Here is a 25491-nt window from a genome sequence, read left to right as displayed (position 1 = left end):
TGGGCTGTCTTTTGTCCGACTGTTCCCATGGAAGCAACTCTTAGCCCAGTCTCCCAAGGTCTTTCTCCTCTACAGCCCAAAAAACTTAGGGAGGGTCTCTCTTTTGGGTTTCCCCCACCCTGTCCGTTATGCAGCCAAGGGCTGGGCTGTCTCTTATCTGGCTGTTCCCATGGAAGCATCCCTGCCCGGCCTCCAAGTTTATTCCCACATGCCACTACGGGTTCTTACCCAAACAGCTGAAGGTCGCACCCAGGGAGTATTGTTCTGTTCTCCCCGTCACAGCCGTTCAGGGAAGAGAAAGAGAAAAAGGCCCAGATTGAACCAGAGTTTAGGAAACAGGCATTTGGCAAGCCATGTGTGTTAAGAAGACCAGAGTAGTGTCTGGTTCCCAAATGGGCATCTCACAGTGGGGGTGGGGCGGGGGTGGGATTCTACCAGTTCGCACCTATTCGCTAGAACCGGTTGTGAACATCCTAAGCAGTTGGGAGAACCGGTTGTTAGAAGAAATTACTGGGCTAATCCTGTAAGGAAGGCAGGAAGGAAACATTCTGGTGTTGCTTACAGAAACTGCCTCTCCGTTAACCCTTATTCCATTCTTGGCAGGACTAGACTTCCGGTCTCTGGAACTTCTCTGGTGTGTTTTTCTCCTCCTTTGCTGGTACTTTGCTTGTGTGGAGTGGCCATTCAAAGTCACAATGGCACGGAAAAAAGTGACTTATGACCCTTTTTCACACTTACGACTGTTGCAGCATCCCCACAGTCATGAGAGGCCAGGCGAGGAGATGCGTGCCTCGAAGTGAGTGATATTGAGTTGGCCACGCCCAGCCAGTCGCATGACCACCAAGCCATATCCGCCCAGTCACATGACCACCAAGCCACGCCCACCACCTAAGCCACACCCACAGAACCAGTTGTTAAAAAATTTGAATCCCATCCCTGGGGTGGGGGGTGGGGGAGGAATCTGTGGTGGGTCCTGGGTTCATTTCCATGGTTGTTCATTCCTTCATCCTCCAAAGTTCAAAAGGTCTTTTTCTCAGCAAAACATAATCCGGACTGAGGCAGCAACACGAACTGTTTTTATCGTTGTTGTTAGTTTCACCGAGATAAGATACGGCTCTCCACTTCTCACCTGGCTTAAGTCTGGGAAACCGACCCGGCAAAGCCTGCCACGGTCTTCTGATGACCTCGATAAAGACAGGCAGTTAAAATGGGCCTCTTTTGATAACCACAACCAAACAGATCGCGCAGATCCAACAAAACCACGTCCAAGAACGCAGCTGCCCTGAAAAATATGGACCCACCTGAATAGAATCAGGATACAGACACTCCTCGACTTACAACAGTTCACTTAGTGACTGTTTGAAGTTACAACGGCACTGAAAAAAGCGAGTTAGTTTTTCTCACTTCAAACCGTTGCAGCATCCCTGGGCTCACATGATTTCCATTCAGACGCTTGTCAATTGATTCATATTTATGACCGTTGCAAGCAGAGGAATACCTGTATACCGAAGTATGCATTTTTGTGTGTGTTTTCTGGAAAGCAACTCCCTATACAGTTGGTACTGCACTTAACTCCGGAATTGAGCTGCACGGTCATAAGTTGAGGCGGTCATTCTGTGGGTCACATGATGCGGACGTTGTTAAGCGAATGCAACAGCTGAAGAAATGAGAACAGTTTCCCCAATGAGTGTGTGGTTTATTTTGCTGGAAACTAGCAAAAAAACTCGTCAGAAATCAAACAGGGGATCGCGTGTGACATTGTTCTCTGTGGCTTTTTTTTAAGAATACAGAAAGCGCCTCTGGTTCCCAAATGGGCCATCTCAAGTTACGGACACCCAAGTGAGCAATTGGGTCATTCCCACGCTTGGGTACCAAAAAAGGCTCCCCAAGAGTTCAAAAAGTCTTTTTTTTCCCCCACCTCCCTCTGAGGCAAGAGTTCTGAGGGAGGCACCAGCATGAAATTAATCTGGTTTAAGTGGCTTAAAATTTTTAATTCCATAACAACACAAGAGCAAACAATAGATACAAACTCAAGGTTAATCTCACCAAACTTGATTGCAGGAAATGCAACTTCAGCAACAGAGTGGCCAATGTCTGGAATACTCTACCTGACTCTGTGGTTTCTTCCCCAAACCCCAAAAACTTTAACCTTAGACTGTCTACTATTGACCTCACCCCTTTCCTAAGAGGTCTGTAGGGGGCGTGCATAAGCGCACCAACGTGCCTACCGTCCCTGTCCTATTGTTTCTTTTTATTTTTCTTATATGTATCCATAACTACGTTTTTACTTATACCTATTATCTTGTAAGCAATTGACAAACCAAATAAATAATAATAATAAAATAATAATAGTTTGGTGGACGTGGCTTGGGGGCCATCCTTTGCGCGTGCGTGCAGAGGTGAGATGGGAGGCTGTAGAAATAAAATAAAATAATAAAATAAATAGCTTGGCTTTCCTCCTCTTTTTTTTTTTTTTTTTTTTAGTTTTACAGTCAACAGGATCATTTCTAGGAAATTGAAACAGAAAGTAGCTTCTGTTTTTGTGGCAGCTACACGTGAGATCATCTGCAACATTTCCGTTCTGCGATTGTTTTGGCAAAGTTCACATTTGTGTTAGCTCCTCTTTCACTTTTGCTACATAGCTGCCTTCAGGCAGGACACCCCACCCCACCCCAGAAACAGATCCTGTTCTGGACCTCTTCAAAGCTCCCAGCTTCTCTGTCACTTTGGAATTTTCTTGCTCCAGATCCCTGGGAAAGGACAAAACTGCATAAATATGACCAACCAAGTATCCTGGAAAGGAGAGGTCAGTGAACGGGACAGAATCCTAAGATGGAGGCCCAAGGAAAAAAGTATTTGAAAGGGAAGCAGTGTATATTTGTGTGTGTGTATGTGTGTGTGTCTGTGTCTGTGTTTGTGCAGGTATTGGGGTGTGTTTTATGACCCCCTGGGGTGATGGATTATACTTTTCAGGGGTGAACTTTGTCCCAATTCCTTAATCTTTGTGTCTTATGTTTCTTGGACACAGGATATCAGTTGCTGAGTTTCAGAGAGTGTGTATGTATCCAACTGTTTTTTCTGCAATTCAGCTTTACGGGCTGATTTTATCCCATTAAATGGTTGCAAGAAAGAAACATACTGAAGTCAGGTTTAATAGGAGGAGATGGATTGGTTTATTTAGTGACTCTTCACTGAAGACTTAAGACTTTGTCGCTTGTATCCTTATGATCTATACTGACTGCTTCCTAATATGATTCGATTGCTTATTGTACCCTGTGACTATTATTAAGTGTTGTACCTGATGATTCTTGACTCTGGACGAATGTCTCTTTTCTTTTATGTACACTGAGAGCATTTGCACCAAGACAAATTCCTTATGTAAACAACCACACTTGGCCCATAAAGAATTCTATTCTATTCTATTCTATTCTATTCTATTCTATTCTATTCTGTTCTGTTCTGTTCTGTTCTGTTCTGTTCTGTTCTGTCCTGTCCTGTCCTATCCTATCCTATCCTATCCTATTCTTAACTCTTGACAAATATATCTTTTCTCTTATGTACATTGAGAGCATTTGCACCAAGACAAATTCCTTGTGTGTCCAGTCACACTTGGCCAATAAAAGAATTCTATACTGTTCTATACTATACTTAAGACTTTTTCACACAGCTGTGGCAAGCATCCTCATGGCCACGTCATCAAAATTCAGACGCTTGGGCAACTGACTCGTACTTATAATGGTTGCAGCGTCCCGGGGGTCACATGATCCCCTTTTGCCACTTTCTGACCAGCCAAATCAACGGGAAAGCCAGATTCACTGAACAACGGTGTTACTCACTTAACAACCGCAGTGATTTGCTTAACAACTGCGGCAGGAAAGGTTGAAAATCGGGGCAAGGCTCACTGAAACAGATGTCTCACTTAGCAACAGAAATTCTGGGCTCATTTGCCATCGTAAGTCAAGGACTGATTTCTATCATGCCTATCTTGCTTTATGAATAACTCAAGGCAGGAGACACACATAATAACATTCTTTGTGCAAAGCCCAAGATCAGAGAGGCCTCCGGAAGGATGTTCTATTGAGTTGTGGGTTTTCTCAACAACAGCTATGTACTTCGGGAAAACTTGGGTTCTGAATTTAAAAAAGTTATGTGTGCATCTGTGTACTGAGACGGTATCCCAATATGTTGCAATGACGAGGCAGTCGAGGTGTTTGATCATGATCAACTGATTCATGATGAACTTTATTGGAATCTAGTCTTGCATTTATACACATTTTTAGTTATCCTCTAACATTGGTTAACTTTGGTTTCTGCTTGACTTTCATTATTGTTCAGCATAGTAACTAACACAATTAACGATCTCTAGTCAAAGTCCAACATATGTTTACTTCCTCTCTCTAATCCTCCTTTAGATGAGTAACTTTGTTTGCCTGAGTTGTATCTGCTTGGAACCATTCTTTTCTGTTTGAGGTTTGCCATCAGATAAGAACATTCCTGCAATTACAACTCTACACCAATATTTGAGGGGCTGCCCCAAAGAAGAGGAGGCCAATTTATTCTCCAAAGGACCTGCAGGACAGGAAGCAACAGATAGAAACTAATCAAGGAGAGAAGCAACCTAGAACTAAGGAGGAATTTCCTGAGTGTTAGAACAATTAATCAGTGGAACAGCTTGCCTCCAGAAGTTGCGAATCTCCAAAACTGGAGGTTTTTAAGAAAAGTTTGGACAGCCATTGTTGGAAATGACTCCAGATAACAAGAAGTTGGATTGGTTTTGCATTTGGAAGAGATTTCTTTTCAGGTGGGGAGGGGGGAGTAGAACTCCTTAACATCGGAGCATGGTATTAATAATAACATAGGAAATACTAATACTCTGATGGTCATTTTGAAAAATCCTTTGTTAGTGAGCCCCTAGAAGCCAAGAGGAACATAGGGGCCAAATTCCAGTTTGTAGGCTTTACGGTTCTGGAGATTTTGTGATGATGCGTGAGTGGAATTTCGCTTTTATATTTATAGATGGGATGCTTGAACAGGGGTTGGACTAGAAGATTCCTTCCAGCTCTGTCATTCTGTTCTTTTGATTCTATAGGAGATTGCATCACAACTTTATGTATTTTTTAGACTTCCTGCCTTGCTGCATGACGGCTTGCAGACTTGGGTTCTGCTTTCATGGTCCATTGGAGTTTTGCATCTGTGTGCAGGTTTATTAGAGAAACTGGCAGGGTGGGTGTGTCGCAAAGATGGCTGGTTTCTCTATACCAGTGATCCCCAACCTTTTTTACGCCGCGGCCTGGTATCCCCAACCTTTTTTATGGCGCGGCCCGGTACCGACATCAGCTGGGCGCCGCCATCTTGTTTGATGAAAAAGTGCTTCCGGTGAGCTTTCTACCCGGAAAAGCTCACCGGAAGCACTTTTTCATCAAAACAAGATGGCGGCGCCCAGCAAGCCAGCGGCCCGGTAGGACTTGTTCCACGGACCGGTACCGGTCCGCGGAGCAGTGGTTGGGGACCCCTGCTCTATACTGCAACCTGGTCTTCCTTTCCTTGCAGGTGGACCTGGAGCCTGGGGACTTGATTGAGATCTACCGGAAGGGATACCAACACTGGGCAGTCTACGTGGGTTTGGGCAACGTTATCCATCTGGCTGCGCCAAGTAAGGAACGTGGGGTGGGTTTGACCTTCAAAAGAACCCATCTGAATGTTTGTATCTGAGCTGCAATATTAATTTGGGGCAAGGATTTAGGATAGAGCTGTCCTTTGGATCTGGCCAAGCTGCTATGAAATTCTGAAGAGCAGAAAGTAGCCATCTCAACCTTTATATTGCAGTATAATTTTCCCATGTTCTTCTTTTGTTGTACTTGTGTTTTGGTCTGTGACTGCAAATAAAGTATTTCCTTCCTGTCCCACACTGTCTCTTTCCTTGTGAAGCTGAATATGCAGACGCTGGAGCTGCCAGTCTCAAGTCGCTCTGGACCGACACAGCAATAGTGAAAAAGGAACAGCTGTCCCGTGTGGTAGGGCCAGATCACTACCGTGTGAGCAACAAGCATGACTCCAGATATCCTGTCCGGACTCCAGATCAGATCATCTCTTATGCAGAGAAGCTGGAGGGCAAAACATTGAAATATGGAGTCACTACCCAGAATTGTGAACATTTTTGCAACAGCCTGCGCTACGATGTGGCTCGGAGCGATCAAGTGAGTGTCGAACGTAGCATTGTTTACAACCGGTTCACCCAAACCATCCCGAACCGGTAGAATACCACCACAGGGATTAACTTATTCTCCCAAACACCTGAGGTCAGGACAGCGAGTAACCGGTGGAAGATCATTAAAGAGAGATTTCATCCTGGAATTAAGGAGTTCATCCTGGAATTCCTGAGTGAGAGAACAGAGGGGGGGGGAGGGGGTTGGACTAGATGGCCTACAAGGTCCCTTCCAACTCTGATTATCTGTTATCTTTTATCAATGAAAGAACTTGCCTCCAGAGGTTGTGGATGCTCCATCACTGGAGGTTTTCAAGAAGAGATTGGTCAACGCTTTGTCCGGGATGGTATAATGTTCTCCTACTCCAGTGGTGGGTTGTACTAGAACCGTGATGGGAAACCTATGGCATGCGTGCCACAGGTGGCATGCAGAATCATTTGTGTGGGCACATGAGCCCCAGGCAAACTTACCTCACTGCTCATGCGCATACCTCCCAGATGATTTTTGGCCCATTTAAGGCCTTTCTCGGCCTCACAGAGGTTCGAGGGAAGCCTCTGCAGCCTTTGTAAGCCAAAAACCAGGCCCGTTTTGTCACTTCCGGTATTTCCAGAAATACCGGAAGTGATGAAATGGGCCTGGTTTTCGGCTTACAAAGGCTGCAGAGGCTTCCCTCGAACCTCTGTGAGGTTGGAAAAGGCCTCAAACGGGCCAAAAATCGGCTGGGAGGAGCAGTGCAGGTAAGGGGCGGCAGGGGGAGGAAATCATGTGCGCATGTGCAGGGGGCTTGGGGGACCCCTGCATGCATTGCCTTCTGGGTGCTGGCACATGAGCGCGAGTGCAATTTTTGACACAGGAGCCCAAAAAATGTTAGCTATAAGACATCCTCCAACTCTAAGGTTCTATAAAAGTTTCTATGATATGTTTTGTTCAATGTCCTTTATTGTATCCCCCTTCCACTGAGATCCGTTGGCCAAGGCATACACGGAAGAGGCCTTCATCCTTCAGTGGATAGATGGCCATGGTTAAAATGATGATGACCGTGAAGGATGGTATGTTCTAGGTTGGGGAAACCTGGTTAAACCATAGAAAATTTAGGCTGTTTTTTGGAATTTGTGTAATAGGTTCTTTCCTTGAACCAAAGATCTTTCTCTTCCTCTTCAATCTGCAGGTCAACAAAGTGATCTGGGCAGCAATGGCAACAGCTGTGGCAGTCATGCTACTCTGAAGATCTAGCAAGGAGAACCTCTGGGGCAACCATGGCCTGGATGGCTGAGAATCTCCATAGACACTTGGCTTCAACTAACAGTCTCCAAGAATTCACTTTCTCTAATATGTTTTCTCTCTTTACCTCTCTCTCTGTGCCTTTTTTTCTTTTCTTTTTTTACAAAAGTACGATTTTGTCAAAAGCAAACCTATGCTTGTTACTCCTCTCCCCGTTTCAATCACAATATCCAAATAAAAGTTCACCATCCAATGAAGATAATGTCTGGCGCAATTTCTTCCATACTTGCTTGGACCATGTTTTGACTTTGACCTTGGTTGGGCACTACATTGGGGCTCTGAGGCTCCATCTTCTTCCTCTAAGAGGGTCAACCTTCTCAGCCCGAGAGTTGCAGACTCTTTGCCTAGATCAAGGGTCTTCAGATCTGCCAAGTTTTAAGACCTGTGGACTTCAACATGGGGGTGGCCTTCAACATCAGCCATTTTAAGACTTGTGGCCTTCAACTCCCAGAATTCCTGAGCTAACATGACTGGAGGAGGAATTCTAGGAGTTGAAGTCCACAGGTCTTAAAGCTGTCAAGTTTGAAGACCCCTGGTCTAACATGGGGGTGGCCTTCAACATCAGCCATTTTAAGACTTGTGGCCTTCAACTCCCAGAATTCCTGAGCTAACATAACTGGAGGAGGAATTCTAGGAGTTGAAGTCCACAGGTCTTAAAGCTGTCAAGTTTGAAGCCTGCCCCCCCCCCCCCCCCCCCCCCCTCACCCCTGTCCTAGATGGACAGGCTGGAATTCGTCAATGAACTTTCTTGAGGTCTCTTGATACAACATTCCAGATTTGAAGTGAGCAGCATCCCATTTAATGTTGATTTTGATGCTCCCAAGGCGTTGTCTCACTTCCACATTCCATATCTGAACCCAGGGCAAAAGTCTCCTCCACATCACTTGGATGAGGGACCCCATGTCCATTGGTGGCTGCTTTCCACAAGGGGTCTAGAACCTGGGTCTCTTAATCTAGAACAGGGGTGTCCAACCTTGGCAACTTTAAGACTTGTGGACTTCAACTCCCAGAGTTCCTCAGCCAGCTTTGCTGGCTGAGGAACTCTGGGGAGTTGAAGTCCACAAGTCTTAAAGTTGCCAAGGTTGGACACCCCTGATCTAGAACCTTCATCTCTACCCCTTACTGTCTTTCTTGAATGGATATTTGGACTTCTGCTCTAATCAGCAGGCTGTGAACTCCAGAGGTTGGAAATTGTTTCCATCTGGGCCTCAATTTGTACTCTCAAATTGTCAGGCACCCATGTGCTTCGCCAACGTTCTCAAATATATCGATGCAAAATTAGTTTTGGAGGAAATGAATTGCATTCCCCAGCTCACCCTGGAGGTATTAGTCCACCCTTCTATGTTATCTAGTGCTGCGTTTCTCAGTCTTAGCCACTTGAAGATTCACATGGGCTTCAACTCCCATAATTCATCAGCCAACCTCACATGTCTTAAAAGTGCCACGGTTGAAAAACTCTGATTTAGTGGGTGCGATTTGGTTTCCTGCTCCCCATCTTTATCAAATTCAGGCTGTATTTTTTCCCCCCTCTCCGCTTTTGGATCTAGTCTACATTGGTGATTGTGGCAGAAATTCAACAGGGAAAGCTTTCTCCTTCTTCTGGTCTGGGATAAGCGATGCAGCATTGGTGATGTCTGTGTCACTCCTCAGCTCGCAGTAAAATTCCTTATGCCAACAGGATTGAAATTTTGGACCTGGACAGCTTAGAACTACGCTGCCTACGGTCTGACCTAAGCTTAGTATGCAAAATTGTCTGCTACAACGCCCTACCTGTCAATGACTACTTCAGCTTCAACCTCAATAACACACGGGCAAACAATAGATACAAACTCAAAGTAAACCGCTCAAAACTCGATTGCAGAAAACACAACTTCAGCAACAGAGTGGTCAACACCTGGAATTCACTACCTGACTCTGTTGTTACATCCTCACCCCCCCCCCCAAAAAAAACTTTAACCTTAAACTGTCTACCGTGGACCTCGCTCCATTCCTAAGAGGTCTGTAAGGGGCGTGCTTAAGAGCACCAGTGTGCCTACCGTCCCTGTCCTACGGTTCCCATTTATACGTACACATTTATCATGTATATACTGATTATACCTGTTTATACTTATATGTTTATGTGTTATGTTCATACTTATACTTGTTTTCTCATACATGCTTGACAAACTAAAACAAACAAACAAACAAACAAATACATAAATTTAGATGTATAGTTTTAATGTGTAATTTTAATAAGATCTATTTAAATTTGGACAGCCGCTTGTCTGGAATGAGGCCTCCTGCATAAGCAGAAGGTTGGGCTAGAAGTCTTCCAAGGTCTCTTCCAACCAATGGTTGGATTCAAATTTTTTTACTACCAGTTCTATGGGCGTGGCTTGGTGGGCGTGGTGTGGCTTGGTGGGCGTGGCAGGGGGAGGATACTGTAAAATCTCCATTCCCTCCTCACTCCTGGAGGAAGGATACTACAAAATCCCCCTTCCCTCCCCACCCCACTAACCTGCTTTCCAGCTCCGTTCTCCTGTGCGGGGCAACCAAAGAAGACCCAGCCGATCAGCTGGGACTCAATGGGAGGCGGAGAATAGATGGGGTTGGCGGGGCCAGTCAGAGGTGGGATTGGCCAGTTTATTTTATTTATTTATTTTATTTATTTATTTGATTTGCCAATTGTTTACAAGATAATAAGTATAAATGTATACATAGTTGTGAATACATGAAATGGGTACATATAAGAAAAATAAAAGAATAAGAGAAACAATAGGACAGGGACGGTAGGCACGTTGGTGCGCTTATGCACGCCCCACTTATGCACTCCGAACCACTCAAAATTTCCGCTACCGGTTCTGCAGAACCGGTCCGAACCGGCTGAATTACCACCTCTGCTTCCAATCCTATAATTCTATGTTCTCTATAGATTGCCAGGCAGATGTTAAACAGATATGGATCCACGTTTCTCCAGCAGGGGGCGGCAACGCTGCCCCTGAACTCCCAGTTGCTTTTAGAAGGGGGGGGGGAATGGCTTTTTCCCAAGGACACCGAAGGGGGGAGTCAGGCCGCCTTTGACCGGTTCCTCCCTTCAACGTTTTCATCAGCTGATGTGTCAAAATCCCAGCTGACTTGCTGGTTGGCTTCAGAGCCGGAAAAAGGTTTGCTTTTTTTTTTGTATTATTCATGGGGCCCTGTGCTGAATAGAATAACTAATTCAGTGCAATTTCCTGTTTTCCCCCGCAGTTTTTCTGGATTGGACATGCAGAGTAGAGCAAGTGTGGGATTTTTTTTTGAGGGGGGAGGTGGAGGGTAGGGGGCAAACCAGGCCGTTATTTCCAGCATTTGATTCTTGGCTAGGCAGGAAAGTTCTAAAATAAGACCTGTGTGTGTGTGGTTGTTTTTTCCCCTTAAGTGACAAAAAAAAAAAAAGCAAGCAACAGGATTTGGTTGCTGAATTGATCTTCACTTGTAGTTGGTATTTGGCATTCTTTTACTGTGCGTGTTTGTCTATGTGTGTGTGTGTGTATGTGTGTAGGGAGGCCAATCCACTTTCGTTTCCTCCAAGTGTATTTGCTTGGTTGTTTCTGGGTGCTTTTATTTTCTTTTGTGTTATGATTTTATTTTTTTACAGTATTTATCCAGGATGCTATAGGGTCTCATGCCTTCAGTAGGAGGTTGGACTAGAAGACCTCCAAGGTCCCTGCTAGCCATTCTATTCTATTCTATTCTATTCTATTCTATTCTATTCTATTCTATTCTATTCTATTCTATTCCATTCCATTCCATTCCATTCCACCCCACTCCACCCCACTCCACTCCACTCTATTCCTATTCCTGTTAATCTATTATATTCTTATTTCTATTTCTATTAATTCTATTCTTATTTCTATTTCATTCTATTCTATTCTGTTCTTTCCAATTCTATTCTATTCCATTCCACTCCACTCCATTCCTATTCCTATTCCTATTATTTCTATTCTATTCTTATTTCTAGTAATTCTATTCTATTCTTAATTCTATTCTATTCCATTCCATTCCTATTTCTATTAATTCTATTCCTATTTCTATTTCTATTTCATTCCATTCCATTCCATTCTTCTTCTTTGCAGCAGTTCTTGACTTCACTTATTTAATTTCAGTCCACCATATAACAAACTAAGGACACAGGTCAAGGCTGCCTCTGATTTCTCCATACACTCCAGTGATTTCTTATGTAAGGCTAGGGCAGGGGGGGGGCACCCTGGTCCAACCCAGCGATGCCAAGCAAAAGGGAGGGGCAGGTGAGGGGGGGTCATAAGACCCTGTTGCCAGGAGATGCCCCTTGTCATAATCCATTCAGGACCCCCAGCAGCTGCCAGGTCACCCAAGCAGGACACCCAGCCTGGCTAGTGCTATGTCTGACTTCTTTGTTTGGTTCTGTGATCGCGGATCCTGCCAGAACGTTGGCCACCCCGCCAAGACCCTGCCCGCCAAGGGGGGCACCATGAAGGCATCAGCCTCAGTTCCTCTTCGGCTGCCGACAGGCAAGAAGCAGGCTGCAACTAAGCCCTCAGCCCTGGAGGCCTCCACAGATCCCAAGCCACTCAATAAGGGCCCACTGGGCAGGTCGCCCCCCCTTCAAAAAGAGCCCCCCTTGAAGAAGGACGTTGGCAAATCTATAGCGCACCCCAGTTTAGCCGGGAAGAAGCTATGTTGGACGGAGGACAACGAAGCAAAGCCGGCGGCTTGTCCACAAGGCCACGCCAAGCAGAAGAACAGCAGGTCGTTGGTGGGGGCAGCCCAGGCTTCCTCCGTCGGACATGGCCCCCAGCCTTTGAGTGTCACCGAGAAGCAGCCGCCAAGACCTCCCAACGCCACGATGAGGGGAGCACGGAGCGGCCTCCTCCGCGCGCCGCACGTGAACGCCAAGGGAGACCAGCCAGGGATGCCCGCCAAGGCAGCCTCAGGGGCGGGCAAGACAAGCAGCACGGTGGTGTTGAAAAAAAGCAAAAAGTTGCACCACCAGGCTTTGCTCACCAAAGGTACAGGCCTCTGGATGACCTGCGTAACCGAGCACAGCTGGTTGCAACCTGGAAGTTCAGGCGCCCCGAGTTGGATGTGGAGCTGATAAGAACATAACCCTGAATTAGAGAGAGAGAGAGAGAGAGAGAGAGAGGAGAGAGAGAAAGAGAGAAGAGAAGGAGGAGAGAAAGAGAGAGAGAGGAGAGAAGGAGAGAGAGAGAGAAGGAGAGAAGGAGAGAGAGAGAAGGAGGAGAGAAGGAGAGAGAGAGAAGAAGAGAAGAGAGAGAAGAGAGAGAGAAGGAGAGAGAGAAAAAGGAGAGAGGAGAGAGAGAGAAGAGAGAAGGAGAGAGAAGAAAGAAAGAGAGAGAGAGAGAGAAGAGAAGGAGAGAAAGGAGAAGGAGAAGAGAGAGAAGGAGACAGAGAAAGAGAAAAGAGAGAGAGAAAGGAGAGAGAGAAGAGAGAGAGAGAAAGGAGGAGAGAGAAGAGAGAGAGAAGGATATCTATCTATCTATCATCTATCTATCTATCTATCTATCTATCTATCTATCTATCTATCTATCTATCTATCTATCTATGCAAAGGATTAATTCAGGCAAAGCAATAACTATTTATTAAAGTGGAGGGTTTAGTTTGTTTTTTAAATAGCTTACAGAAATAAGTGAACCCTATACAGGTGGTCCTTGACTTATGACCACAATTGAGTCCAGAATTTATGTTGCTAAGCGAGAAGTTTGTCGACGGGAGCCTCGGGAGGCCGAAAAATGGGTTTTCCGGAAATACTGGAAGTGACTAAACGGGCCCATTTTCAGCCTCCCGGGGCTTCCCTCGATTCTCCACGAGGGCAAAGACGGCCTCAAACGGGCTGAAAATCAGGTGGGAGGCATGCCTATGCGCAGTGCACGGGGCAGGCGTGTTGTACGTTCATGTGCAGGGGGGGGGCGGAGAACATTGCATTGCGCGCATGCACGCTTTCGGCACACAACAAAAAGGTTCGCCAACACTGGGATAGGGAGACGGGATACAGGTGCAAACGGATGTGAGTCTTCCTGGCTTGACAATGCTGGTTTGATGTCTCAGGTCGTGGCTGTACTGTAGCACATGGTACCGTAGCACATGGTGACATGGAGCAGAAGAAGAACTCGATTCCTAAAATCATCCAAGCAAAGCTTTCCAATCTGGTAAGTTTATTCCACTGAATAAATGAGTCCTGAAAGAACGTATAGACTACTGAACTGTATGCATTTTCTGCCTTTTTCCACTAAAGGGATCCGCGTTATTTTATTCTGTTGGTTTATAACTCTACAGGCAGCCTTTGATTTACAACCACAATTGAGCCCAAATTTTTCTGTTGCTAAACGAGATATTTTATTAAGTGACTTTTGCCCCATTGCCTTTCCTGCCACTGTTGCTAAGTGAACCACCACAGTTAAGTTAAGAAGGAGACAGAGAAAGAGAAAAAGAGAGAGAGAGAAAGGAGAAGGAGAGAGAAGAGAGAGAGAGAAGGAGAGAGAGAAGAGAGAGAGAAGGAGAGAGAGAGAAGGAGAGAGAGAAAGAGAGAGAAAGAAAAAGAGAGAGAGAAGGAGAGAGAGAAAGGAGAAGGAGAGAGAAGAGAGAGAAGGAGACAGAGAAACAGAGATGGTTGGGAAGCGAATCTGGCTCTGCTTGTCAGACGGACACAAAACAGGATCGCATGACCCCGGGGGACACTGCAACCGTCATTAATACCTGCCACAACCAGGTGATTCACTTAATGATGGCCGGAGTCACTTCACTCCAGTGATTCACTTAACAACCAGGGCCAAAGGTCATCAGATCGGTTGTGGATCCCTTAACCATTGCTTTGCTCAGTGATGGAAATTCTAGTTCCAATCGTAAGTCGAGGACTGCATGTATAAACCAAGTAGAAACTTTTAGAATAGAATAGAATGGAATGGAATGGAATAGAATAGAATAGAATAGAATAGAATAGAATAGAATAGAGTAGAGTAGAGTAGAGTAGAGTAGAGTGGAGTGGAGTGGGTGGGTGGAGTGGAGTGGAGTGGAGTGGAGTGGAGTGGAATGGAATGGAATGGAATGGAGTAGAGTAGAGTAGAGTAGAATAGAATAGAATAGAATAGAATAGAATAGAATAGAATAGAATAGAATAGAATAGAATTCTTTATGGGCTAAGTGTGGTTGTTTACATAAGGAATTTGTCTTGGTGCAAATACTCTCAGCGTACATAAAAGAAAAGATACATTCGTCAAGAGTCAAGAATCATCAGGTACAACACTTAATAATAATAGTCATAGGGTACAATAAGCAATCAAATCATACTAGGAAATAGTCCATATAAACTGTAAGGATACAAGCGACAAAGTTACAGTCCTACAATCACAAGTGGGAGGGGATGGGTGATAAGGAGTGATGAGAAGATTAATAGTAATAGTAGTGCAGACTTTGTAAATAGTTGGACAGTGTTGAGGGAATTATTTGTTTAGCAGAGTGATGGCGTTTGGGGAAAAAACTGTCCTTGTGTCTAGTTGTTCTGGTGTACAGTGCCCTATAGCATCGTTTTGAGGGAAGGAGTTGAAACAGTTTATGTCCGGGATGTGAGGGGTCTGTAGATATTTTCACAGCCCCCTTTTTGACCCATGCAGTATACAGGTCCTCCATGGAAGGCAGGTTGGTGCGAATTCTTTTTCTGCAGTTCTAACTATACTCTGAAGTCTGCGTCTGTCCTGTTGGGTTGCATAAACCAAATAGAAACTTTTTTTTGCAGGCTAAACTTCCAATCCATGTGCTTACAGGAGGCATGAATTTTGTGATTGGGTTTCCTGGTTAATTGTAGAAAATGGCTGAGCGCTGCTGCTTAGAGGCTGACATTTGAGACCCAGAAACCACACACACACACACACACACACACACACACACACACACACCCATGATAGTGGCTCATTGGCTAACTATCCCTTATTGGGATGAGTAAATGTTTCCAGGCGGTGCTTTTCAGAGCAGACTCAGCGCTCCCAATTCCACTTTCCATCCTGTTTGTTCCAAATTGTTAGTTCTGTTTCAGGCAGCTTCCAAAAGGACAGTGTTTGTGTGTGTGAGTGTGGGGGGGTTGTATGTGCGTGGGTGTGTCCTGTGTTGGTGTAAAAGTCAAAGCTGCAGCGAGCAGAGAGAAACGAAACTAACATATTCAGCATGGACGAGGTAAGTGAGCAGAAGAGAGGGAGGGTGGCATTAAAATTGTGCAAAAATCGGAAGTTCATTAATTGTGGCTTTGCTTTGCACGGGGTGGAGTGGGGAGAAGAGAAACTACTATTGTTGAAATATATTCAACCAGGAGGGACAATCCATGTGTATGTTTTTTTAAAAATTCCTTTTTATGCAGTTTTTTTTCCCTCGTCATCTTTGCTTTTGCTTGGCTCTTGTTTTCTTTTGAGGTTTGTACTTTAATTTTGGAAATGAAATTAAAGTTTCATGAGTAAAAAAAAAATTGCACAAACACTTTTGCATACTTACAAGCAGGTTATTGACTTGAGAGAAGTTGCACCCAAACATTCCACTTACGCCTGAGAGAATGTTCTCTTTGGGTTTCTCATAAAAGCCAGTCAAATCAATATGATTTTAAAAAGTAACTTTTTTACCCAGCTCACTAATTTATGGAACTTAAGGTTGTTCAATATTATGATAAACATAAATTGGGTAGCTTAGTTTAAAAATAATTGGAAAGGTACCTATTTTCTGTATTCTAATTATTTAAAAGTGCATTTTAAGAAGGCAGTATGTGTGATTATATGAACATAATTTGAAAATACAGTTTCTAGGGCTTTTGTTTTGCATGCATAAATGTGTCCCATGAGGTTTTGTGCAGGTGTCAGACACCTGTGTTTTTACTTTGCTGGAATATGGAATAAAATTCTGTGATTTGCTTTGCTGGAAATATAGGATCCTTACTGATTGTGTTACCTTGTAGGGGAAGTAAGGAAGGAACAGTTGAGTTCATACAAAGGGAGTTAACTCAAGACAGCATTCACAATGACAACATAGGTTTTGGTTAGATGGGTTTTAGGGAAAGATTTGGGTAGATGGCTTAGATCTGGTCAAGCCAAGCCACTTGGATTAATTTACTGCAACTCGGTGTAATGCACAACCCGAAAAATGGCGAGACTTCGCAAACCCAATGAAAGATGTTGTGTGAATGCAGCCATTTCTTCCCACAGATTTGGGGCCTTTTGTGGGCAAGGATGCTGCAGTAAGGGAGAACTAGAAGGCAGTGTTTGTGTGTCTCTGTGCACAACTCTTTGCCGTACAAATGGGTTGGGTTGCATTCGGTTCTCGAGTAACTGAATCTTTGGGTGTTTCAAAATCCTGCTTTGTGGGCACGATTTGGGCTGTTGTTTATTGAAGTGTTTGTGCATTTGGTATGTGTGAATTGGACTTAGCTGGCTGAGGTCATGTTTGCTAAAAAACAGCAGACAGTCACTATCTGGTAAACTCTTAAGCCATGGAAGATAACTTTATTTAAATAACTATGGAGATACTCAACTATCCAGGCCATAGTCAAAGGTCCTTTTTGAAAGAAAACTGGACCTTTTTTTTTTGGATATTTTTCCTTTAAAATGTTTCACTTCTCATCCAAGAACCGAAGAAGCTTCTTGGATGAGAAGCGAAATATTTTCAAGGGAAAAAAAATCCAAGAAAGTTCAATTGTCTTTTGGAGAAGCACCTCTGGGATTTATCTCAATAAATTTTATCCAAAAAGGTTTGTTTCCTGTTGGAGTACAGGTATTCCTTGACTTAACAACCACAATCGGGACCTGAATTTCCATCGTGCATTTGTTAAAAGAGAGTTGTGCCAGGTCTGTGACCTGTTTTGCCACCGCTGTTAAGCGAATCACTGCAGTTGTTAAGTTAGTGACCTGGTTGTTAAGTGAATCTGGTTTTTCCCCGCGGACTTTGCTTGTCAGAAAGTCACATGACCCCAGGATACTCGAACCGTCATAAGTACGAGTCAGTTGCCGAGCTTCTGAATTTTGATCAAGTGTTCCAGGGGTCATAAGTGTGAAAAACCTTTTTTCAGTGCCGTTGTAACTTTGAACGGTCACTAAAATGAACCGTTGTACGTTGAGAACTACCTGTAACGCAGATTGCCCGACGTTTTATGGAGTGGAGCAGAATATTTGTTTGCAGGTGTTGTGCGTGTATCTGCTGAGGTTAGTTTTTGACATTATTTTCCTTCATTAAATAAAAGCGCCCCGAGCATCAGATTTATAATTGATTGCTCAAACATTTTGAAACACTAACCTTTAGCTGCAATGGGGGAATCTGATTCTGTATACCTAATATGATGTGCTCCTTCGGATTAGCTGGTTGTAAATAATGAATTGCTGGAAAAACTAATCAATAAGGAGGAAAGATCCCTCCAGGACACGAGAGAAGCTTTGGAATTGATTCAGCATCTGTAATAACAAGCACAACAAGAGCCACAACGATTGTTGGTTGCGTGGGGAGGGGTGTTGTGCAGCTAGGGGAAAAAAAAAAACATTTCTTACAGATAAGGACTATCTCTGGCTACAAAAATCCTTCACTTAGGATCATTCAAGAGAATGTTAAAACAAATTGCTGATAGGAACAACCGTTCTCTGTTCTCTGTTTTATTGCGGGTGGGGGGAAACAATCTGCAAAGTGTGTCAAGGGTAAGAAAAAACCAACAAACAAAACAATGGTACAATAATTTGCAATGCTAAGGAACAATGGGCGTTCAGTGCATCTCCATCAGAGGCCAAATCAGCAGGCCTATTTTCTATAAAAGAAACATTTGTCCACTGTTCTGGAAATGCCCCTTCTTTAGCCTGGATTATCTGGTGACTGAGGTTCCTTTGTTTTCTAGCTCTTATAGATGTCGCTTTCTTTCTCCAATTGCCTTAGCTGGAAGGTTTATTTTTAAAGCCTTGGGTTTACATCTGTTTTGCATGAATGTGTTTTCTTTGGTTTGTGTAGGAGAAGTGCAGGCAGGGACAGGGGCGGGCGGAGGCAAGCAAGTCATTAGCCTAGAGCAGGGTGTCCAACCGTGGCAACTTTAAGACTTGTGGACTTCAACTCCCAGAATTCCTCAGCCAGCTTTGCTGGCTGAGGAATTCTGGGAGTTGAAGTCCACAAGTCTTAAAGTTGCCACGGTTGGACACCCCTGTCCTAGAGAGTCATGACTTTCACATAAATAGTCTAACTCCAACCTCTCTTGATTTCTGTTGACCCTTATCTAGTACCAATTTAGCATTGAACATTAGTTGACAAGTAACAGTAGCAGGGTTGGAAAGGACCTTGCTGTCAGGATTTCCGGCACATAACCTCATTTAAATCCATGAGTCTCTAGCCAAACTCCAAAAGGATTTATTGGGAGTTAAAAGAGGCGGCATTGCCTGGGTGTAGCCGATTCTGAGGCACATCATTGTCACCCTTGACCCTGGTTTTACCCCCACCCTCTGGCTGTATCATTCATATTCTCCAATGGGACACCTCCATAGCCCAGAGTCATCAATCACACTCTCCAGCTAGAATTTTACACAGCAGAAACCTCAGTCACCTAGAAACTATCTTATGAAAACATTTATGGGATGCAAGATGCCCACTGCTTCCCCCTCTCTTTCTGTTGGCAACTCTAAAAGATCACAGAAATATTTTATGAGTTGACACTTGGAGGTCATCTAGTAAGTTCAATCCCCTGTTCTCTCAGAATTATAGTCTTTCTGAATAAATGGCTCCTATTTCGTAAAAGCCTCCAGTGAACTTCTGAAGGCAGTTTGGTTAATGGTTCTCATGGTTAGGAATTCTTCTCCTTCGTTCCAGGTTGATTCTTTCCTTGGTTAGTTTCCTCAGCAATAAACCTTCTTTAAACTGCAACTTGGCGCGTGGTCCTGGTTCTTTGCTCCTGACCATCTTCTTTTATTCACAGGTTGGTCTGGAGCTTGGGGACTTGATAGAAATCTTCCGCTTGGCCTACCAGCACTGGGCGATCTACGTGGGAAATGGTTACGTGATCCATCTCGCTCCACCAAGTAAGGAAATCTCTCTTGGATGGGCGGGGCAAATGTCCAGCTTGGTTTGCACCTCTGCATTTTAACCACGATTCTTAACCCTGGGAAATTAGCAATGTTGGCCAGGATAGAAGTAGTCCTTGATTTACAACCATTCGTTTAGTGAGCATTCGGAATGACATTGGCGCTGAAAAAAATGGATTTCTGTTGTGAAACAGTGCAGTTATAAAGCAGTCATCATGTGACTGTAGCATTTTTAAAAAAATGCAGTAAATATTTTTAAATATGTAGTATACCCATTTTTTAAACATTAGTTGCATCCAGCCTTTATTATTTTTACAAATAACTCAAGTTGGAAAACATATCCAACATATCTTCCTTCTCTTATTTTCCCTGCAACCACAACCTTGTGAAGTTAGGCTGAGAAAAAAGGACTGGCCCAAAGTCACCCAGCTGGCTTTCATCCTTAAGATGGAACCAGAACTCACACTATTCTAGTCATTGTCCCAAAGTCACCCAGTTGTTTTTAATGGTTAAGGTGGGAATAGAACTCACTGTGTCCTGGTGATTAACCCTAGGTCACCCAGCTGGCTTTCATGGCCAAGGTGGGACTAGAACTCACCGTCTCCCAGTTTCTGGCCTGGTGCCTTAAACAAGGTATTTCACCTTGGCAACTTTAAGGCTTGTGGACTTCCTTTCCCAGAATTCTTAGCGAAGAGCGTATTTATTTCTGAGAATTAAGTCCACCTATCAGAAGGATGTCCAAGGAACAGAAGGCTGATCTAAGCTAATATCGAGGACAGATTTATCCAACCTTGGCAACTTGAAGTCCTGTGGACTTCAACTCCCAGAATCCCCCCTGGCTGGCTGGGGAATTCTGGGAATTGAAGTCCACAAGTCTGCCCTAGACCCTATCGGCTCTCCATATGAATGACTCTTTCCTACCTTCAAGGCGAACTTGCGGGAGCTGGTTGCGCCAGCCTCATGTCCACCCTCACCAACAAGGCCTTGGTGAAGAAGGAGCGGCTCTTGGAAGTGGTGGGCCATGACCGATACCGGGTCAACAACAAACACGATGCCAAATACACCCCACTGCCCGTTAACAAGATTATCCAGCTGGCTGAAGAGAAGGTGGGCCAAGAACTGGAGTATAAAATCACCAGCGAGAATTGTGAGCACTTCGTCACCGAACTGCGCTATGGCGTGGCCAGGAGCGATCAAGTAAGGGGTTCCTTTCAAACTTTTCTGGACAAAATTGGGGGGTCTTTTGTTGTTGTTTTTTGCAGGTTTGCAAGCCTTGGAAGAATGCTTGTGTGTAAATGCCTCCTTTTAACTCTCCTGAGTTTGCCATATAAAGCCTCGACTATACATGTAGTCCTTGCAGCCACTCATTTAGTGACAGTTCAAAGGTACAGTGGCCCTGAAAAGAGCGAGTTAGGACCGTTTTTCACACTTAACAACCGTCACAGCATCCCCCTGGCCACGTGATCAAAATTCAGATGCTTGGCACCTGATTCATATTTATGACGGACTCTCTGTACTAAAACTCAATTAACAACCGTTTTCCTTAGCGGTGGAAATTTTCAGTTCAGTTGGGGTTGTAATTGTGAGCGTTCCTTGTAAGAGGAGGATCCTCTTTTGGGGAACAAAGCAATGTCTGCAACACCCCAGACCCCTACAAAGCAGACCCCCCCCCCAAATTCCATCTCTTTTCCCTTCCTCTCGGGATGATTGACAAGTTGCCAATCGCTTCTGGCAGCTGCCATATTAGCACATCAGGAACATGGAAGGTGGGGTGGGATTTGATGAAAACCATGTACATAATTATTATTTTTTTTCAAAGAAGACCAACTAAGATGATTAAAGACCTGGAGATTAAAACATAGGAAGAACAGTTGCAGGATTTGGGTTTGGCTAATCTAGAGAAAAGAAGGACTGCGGGGGGGGGCATGACAGCAGTGTCCCAATTTTTGAGGTGCTGCCACAAAGAGGAGGGGGTCAAGCTATTTTCCAAAGCACCAGAAGGCAAAACAAGAAGCAATGGATGGAAACTAATCAAGGAGAGGAGCAACCCTGGAACTAAGGAGAAACCTCCTCACAGGGAGGACAATTAACCAGTGGAACAGCTGGCTACCAGAAGTTGTGGGTGATCCATCACTGGAGATTTTTTAAAAAGACTGGACATCCACCTATCTGAAATGGTATTGTCAGGGCTCCGGTAGTTATCCCCATTTAAATCATAGTCTCTAGCCAGATTTTTCAAAGCTTAAAAGAAGATTTATTAGGAGTAAACATGCTGGTGCTACCTTGGTGTATCGTAATTCATATCCTCCAATGGGACACCTCCATAGCCCAGAGTCATCCATCATGCTCTCCAGTTAGAATTTTGCGCGGCAGAAACTTCGGTCACCTAGTTACTATCTTTGAAAACATTGATGGAATGCGCTTTCGGTTTTGCAAGCTGCCGCACTGCTTCCCGCTTCCCTTTCTGTTGGCAACTCTAAAAAAGACCAGAGAAATATTTTATGAGTTGACAGGTATAGGGTCTCTTGCTTGAGCAGAGGGGTGGACTAGAAGATCTCCAAGGTCCCTCCTGGCTCTATGCTCTGGTTCTGAGCCAAATCTTTACCCATCGTCTTTCTTTCTACCTTTGCAGGTCCGAGATTTCTTTGTGGGGGCGACCATTGCGGGCCTGGCTGGCTTGTTTGTTGGTGTCGGCGCGGCCGTGGTCAAGAGGAAAAAGCAGCAGAACCAATAATGAGGAAAAAAAAAAGATTCTCTCAGAATTCCTCAGCTCCTTGGCATTTGTATCTGTGGGAGTGTGTGTGTGTGTGGGGGGGGGGGGGCTAAGTTTCTAAAAACTTGAGATACGATTGCCGTGAGGAAAAAAAAAAGTTATTTTCAGCCGTCTCTCCAAATCCCATCTTCTCCTTTAACGCCCAGGCAGGAATTTAATGTCCACAGCTACATTCAGTCACACAGATGGTGTGATGACTCGGGGCGCGGCATCATGGCAACATAGTCACATAAGTAAGAAAAGTCCCTTTAATACCTCCAACTTTGCTCCCAATGTCCAGGTTACCTTCAGCTGGAGAAAATGCTCTCCCAAGAACAGTCTTTAAGTGGAGGAAATTCAGTCCGAAAACAAAGTACATACAAACTGTTAACTAATGGTATTCAGCTTTGTTCGGGTATTTTCCCACGTCATTATAGTTGTGCTTTTAAAGTTGTAGCAACGTTTCGGCAGAATCTCATCTGCCATCATCAGGCTTCTGTATTGTGTTTGTCTTGTATTGTGTTCGTCTTTAAAAGCACAACTATAATGAGGTGGGAAAATACCCGAACAAAGCTGAATACCATACATGTAAGTACCCGCGAAAACTTAAGTAAACAAACTGTAACTAAAAATCCACACAAACCACGCTGGAGCAATTAACTGGACAGGGCAGGATAAGGAATTGCAGACTTCAAAGGCCAACAAAACACACACAGTTGGGAAGACACCAGGAACCCAGATAAGCCTCGACAAACAAAGATAACTCACAGTTTGATTCCAGCAACTTTGCTGCAGCTTGCCTTTTTAAACACTGTTCCTAGCTGCAGCTAATGAAGGGAATCAGGGCCCTTTCCTCCCCTGTAAGCCATGCAAACCACGTTGTTTCCTTCTCCATTCCTCCCTGCGTGCCCTAGGATGAAGAGCGGGTGGGTCTGGGTCTTCCTCTGAACCCCCTCTCCCTTGTTCTACCTCCCTCCTGCTCTGCCCAGCTGGGCTTTGCCCTTCCCCAGTTTCCTCCACAGCCAACGGGGCCATACTCCCACTCCCTGTCAGCTGCTCAACCTCCCCCTTGGAATCAGATTCCAACAGGGCGTGACAGATGGTCTGAGTAACTAATTCTTCACTTAATCCGGGGTAAATGGATTTTTGCCTTCCTCCAGAAAAAGCTAACGTTAACCAACTTGGATTAGATTTAAGTTTTGCAACTGGCCTCCCCAAATTCTGGGTTAAGCTTCAGACAGATGGTGGAGACAATGGACTGAAGGTCAAGGAATTAGGCAGAGCCAGTTAAATCTGTTTTAATTTTCAGTGTGCAATACCGCAATTTATTTTCATTGAATGAACGCAGCCGACCTCTGCTATACTTTTAACAATACGGTTTAGCATCCAGTTCTGGAGAGTTAAGGCTTTGGGATGGGCCGGATGTGGTTTTTAAGCTTCAGGTTGTCAGTCGTAGCCAAGAGAGATGTAGATAACAGGTAGTTCTCGACTTACAACAATTTGCTTAGTGACTCAAGTTACAATGGCACTGAAAAAAGTGACATAGAAGAGAAGAGAGAAGAGAGAATGGAATAGAAGAGAAGAGAAGAGAAGAGAAGAGAAGAGAGAAGAGAATGGAATAGAAAAGGAGTAGAATAGAATATATATAGAATAGAACAGAATATAGAATAGAACAGAATAAGGAATAGAATAGGGAATAGAATATAGAATATAGAATATAGAATATAGAATATAGAATAGAATAGAATAGAATAGAAGAATAGAATAGAATAGAATAGAATAGAATAGAATAGAATAGAACAGAACAGAACAACAGAATAGAATTCTTTATTGGCCAAGTGTGATTAGACACACAAGGAATTTGTCCTGGTGCAAATGCTCTCAGTGTACATAAAAGATACATTGGTCAAGAGTCAAGAATCATCAGATGCACACTTAGGACCGTTTTTCACACTTTGACCATTGCAGCACCCCCATGGTCACGTGATCAAAATTCAGATGCTTGGCAATTGGTTCATATTTATGACGGTTGCAGCATCCCAGGTTTCGTGATCCCTTTTTGCGACCTTTGGACAAGCAAAGTCAACGGGGAAGCCCGATTCACTTAACAGCCGCGTGACCAATACAACAACTGCAGCAACTCACTTAACAACTTTGGCAAGAAAGGTCGTAAAATGGGGCGAAACTCACTTAACCGATACCTCACTTAGCAACGGAAACGTTCAGGCTGTATCTCGGCGGTTAAATCAGGGAATGCCCGTTTGATGTAGAGATCCCTTGAGACCTGAATGTCCTCCCCCAAATTTATTACAAATGCATTTCAAACTTTTTCAGGCCGATGAAACTGTTAGTTTTTTTTTTTTTTAAAGTATCCTTGAATTTCTGATCTAGAGGCAAATCTCTCGTGATTGATTGTGTGTTGTTGTGTCTGAATTGAAACCTCCCAAACCTTTACAGAACAAAGTTTGAAAAAACAATTTCCCTTCTTCAACAGATGTTTTTTCCCCCCTGACACGGGACCTGAAAAGGGGGTCTCCTTTCTGCCCCCCCATGTAAGCTCTCTCTATAACTGCAGTTTCCAATGTTTGCACATAACTTTTAGCACCATATTTCTCCCCCCAAAGGCATTGGTAAACAAAGCCTGGCCAATGTTGCTTCTAGTTAAATTAGTGGCAGAATTATTTTTCCATCATTATTAGTAGTTCAGCCCTGGAGAACTGTGGCTCATGAGGCTAATGTTACACACTTTGAATAAATTTAAATACAAATGTATATTTAATTTAAATGCAATTATACTTAATATAAATTTAGTAAATAAAGCTTATTTGATTTTTTTTTCCCACCCCAGTGTGACTGAAGTGAGAATCCTTACATATATATACATCCATATATACATACATGCACACACACACAGACACACATATACATACAAATACATATTATGCACATAGATGCACACATATATGTCATATTTTTTATGTTAAATATGGTTTTACATTGTGTAAGCTGCCTTGAGTAGCCATGAGCGAATAGGCAGTAATATAAATTCAGTAAATAAATAAAGTAAATAAATAAATATACATATCTGTATAGATATATACAACACACAAATACACACATCTGTCCGTCTGTCTGTCTACCTACCTACATCTATCTTTATCTATCTTTATCTATCTATCTATCTATCTATCTATCTATCTATCTATCTATCTATCTATCT

The 25491-nt window shown here is 43.8% G+C and overlaps 2 protein-coding genes across 5 annotated transcripts; both read left to right on the top strand.

Annotated features, from left to right (window-relative positions):
* The first annotated feature begins 2610 nt into the window (after window positions 1-2610).
* On the top strand, window positions 2611-7689 carry LOC113432610 (phospholipase A and acyltransferase 3-like). Of its 2 annotated transcripts, XM_087943168.1 has the most exons (5): window positions 2625-2806; window positions 5551-5653; window positions 5929-6197; window positions 7168-7255; window positions 7375-7689. In XM_087943168.1, the coding sequence occupies exons 1-4, from the start codon at window positions 2777-2779 to the stop codon at window positions 7216-7218; spliced, it is 453 nt and encodes a 150-aa protein (XP_087799294.1). In that variant the 5' UTR covers window positions 2625-2776; the 3' UTR covers window positions 7219-7255; window positions 7375-7689. The 2 variants fall into 2 exon arrangements, with proteins under 2 accessions (XP_087799293.1, XP_087799294.1); XM_087943167.1 differs by lacking the exon at window positions 7168-7255 and having other exon boundaries at window positions 2611-2806.
* A 2882-nt stretch (window positions 7690-10571) lies between these two features.
* Window positions 10572-22281, top strand: LOC113427552 (phospholipase A and acyltransferase 3-like). Of its 3 annotated transcripts, none has more exons than XM_087943165.1 (5): window positions 10572-10630; window positions 13551-13651; window positions 19414-19516; window positions 20448-20716; window positions 22152-22281. In XM_087943165.1, exons 2-5 carry the CDS (start codon window positions 13595-13597, stop codon window positions 22251-22253), a joined length of 531 nt encoding a protein of 176 aa, XP_087799291.1. In that variant the 5' UTR covers window positions 10572-10630; window positions 13551-13594; the 3' UTR covers window positions 22254-22281. The 3 variants fall into 3 exon arrangements, with proteins under 3 accessions (XP_087799291.1, XP_087799290.1, XP_087799292.1); XM_087943164.1 differs by lacking the exon at window positions 10572-10630 and adding an exon at window positions 11817-12493; XM_087943166.1 differs by lacking the exons at window positions 10572-10630; window positions 13551-13651 and adding an exon at window positions 15235-15668.
* The last annotated feature ends 3210 nt before the right edge of the window (window positions 22282-25491 follow it).

Source organism: Notechis scutatus, chromosome 14 (assembly GCF_049901735.1).
Source record: "Notechis scutatus isolate UNSWTSFEM ecotype Mainland chromosome 14, rNotScu1.2, whole genome shotgun sequence".
NCBI classification, from domain to species: Eukaryota; Metazoa; Chordata; class Lepidosauria; order Squamata; family Elapidae; genus Notechis; species Notechis scutatus.
The sequence above is the reverse complement of the archived record's forward strand: the minus strand, read 5'-3'. Positions and strand labels throughout refer to the sequence as shown.

Bases quoted from the DNA above. Each gene is read 5' to 3' on its own strand.
- LOC113432610 (XM_087943167.1), top strand. From the start codon at position 2,777: ATGACCAACCAAGTATCCTGGAAAGGAGAG. The intron at 5,654-5,928 runs GTAAGGAACGTG...TTCCTTGTGAAG, and splicing joins TATCCATCTGGCTGCGCCAA to CTGAATATGCAGACGCTGGA. The intron at 6,198-7,374 runs GTGAGTGTCGAA...TTCAATCTGCAG, and splicing joins ATGTGGCTCGGAGCGATCAA to GTCAACAAAGTGATCTGGGC.
- LOC113427552 (XM_087943164.1), top strand. From the start codon at position 11,866: ATGTCTGACTTCTTTGTTTGGTTCTGTGATCGCGGATCCTGCCAGAAC. The intron at 12,494-13,550 runs GTACAGGCCTCT...TTGATGTCTCAG, and splicing joins CCAGGCTTTGCTCACCAAAG to GTCGTGGCTGTACTGTAGCA. The intron at 20,717-22,151 runs GTAAGGGGTTCC...CTACCTTTGCAG, and splicing joins GCGTGGCCAGGAGCGATCAA to GTCCGAGATTTCTTTGTGGG.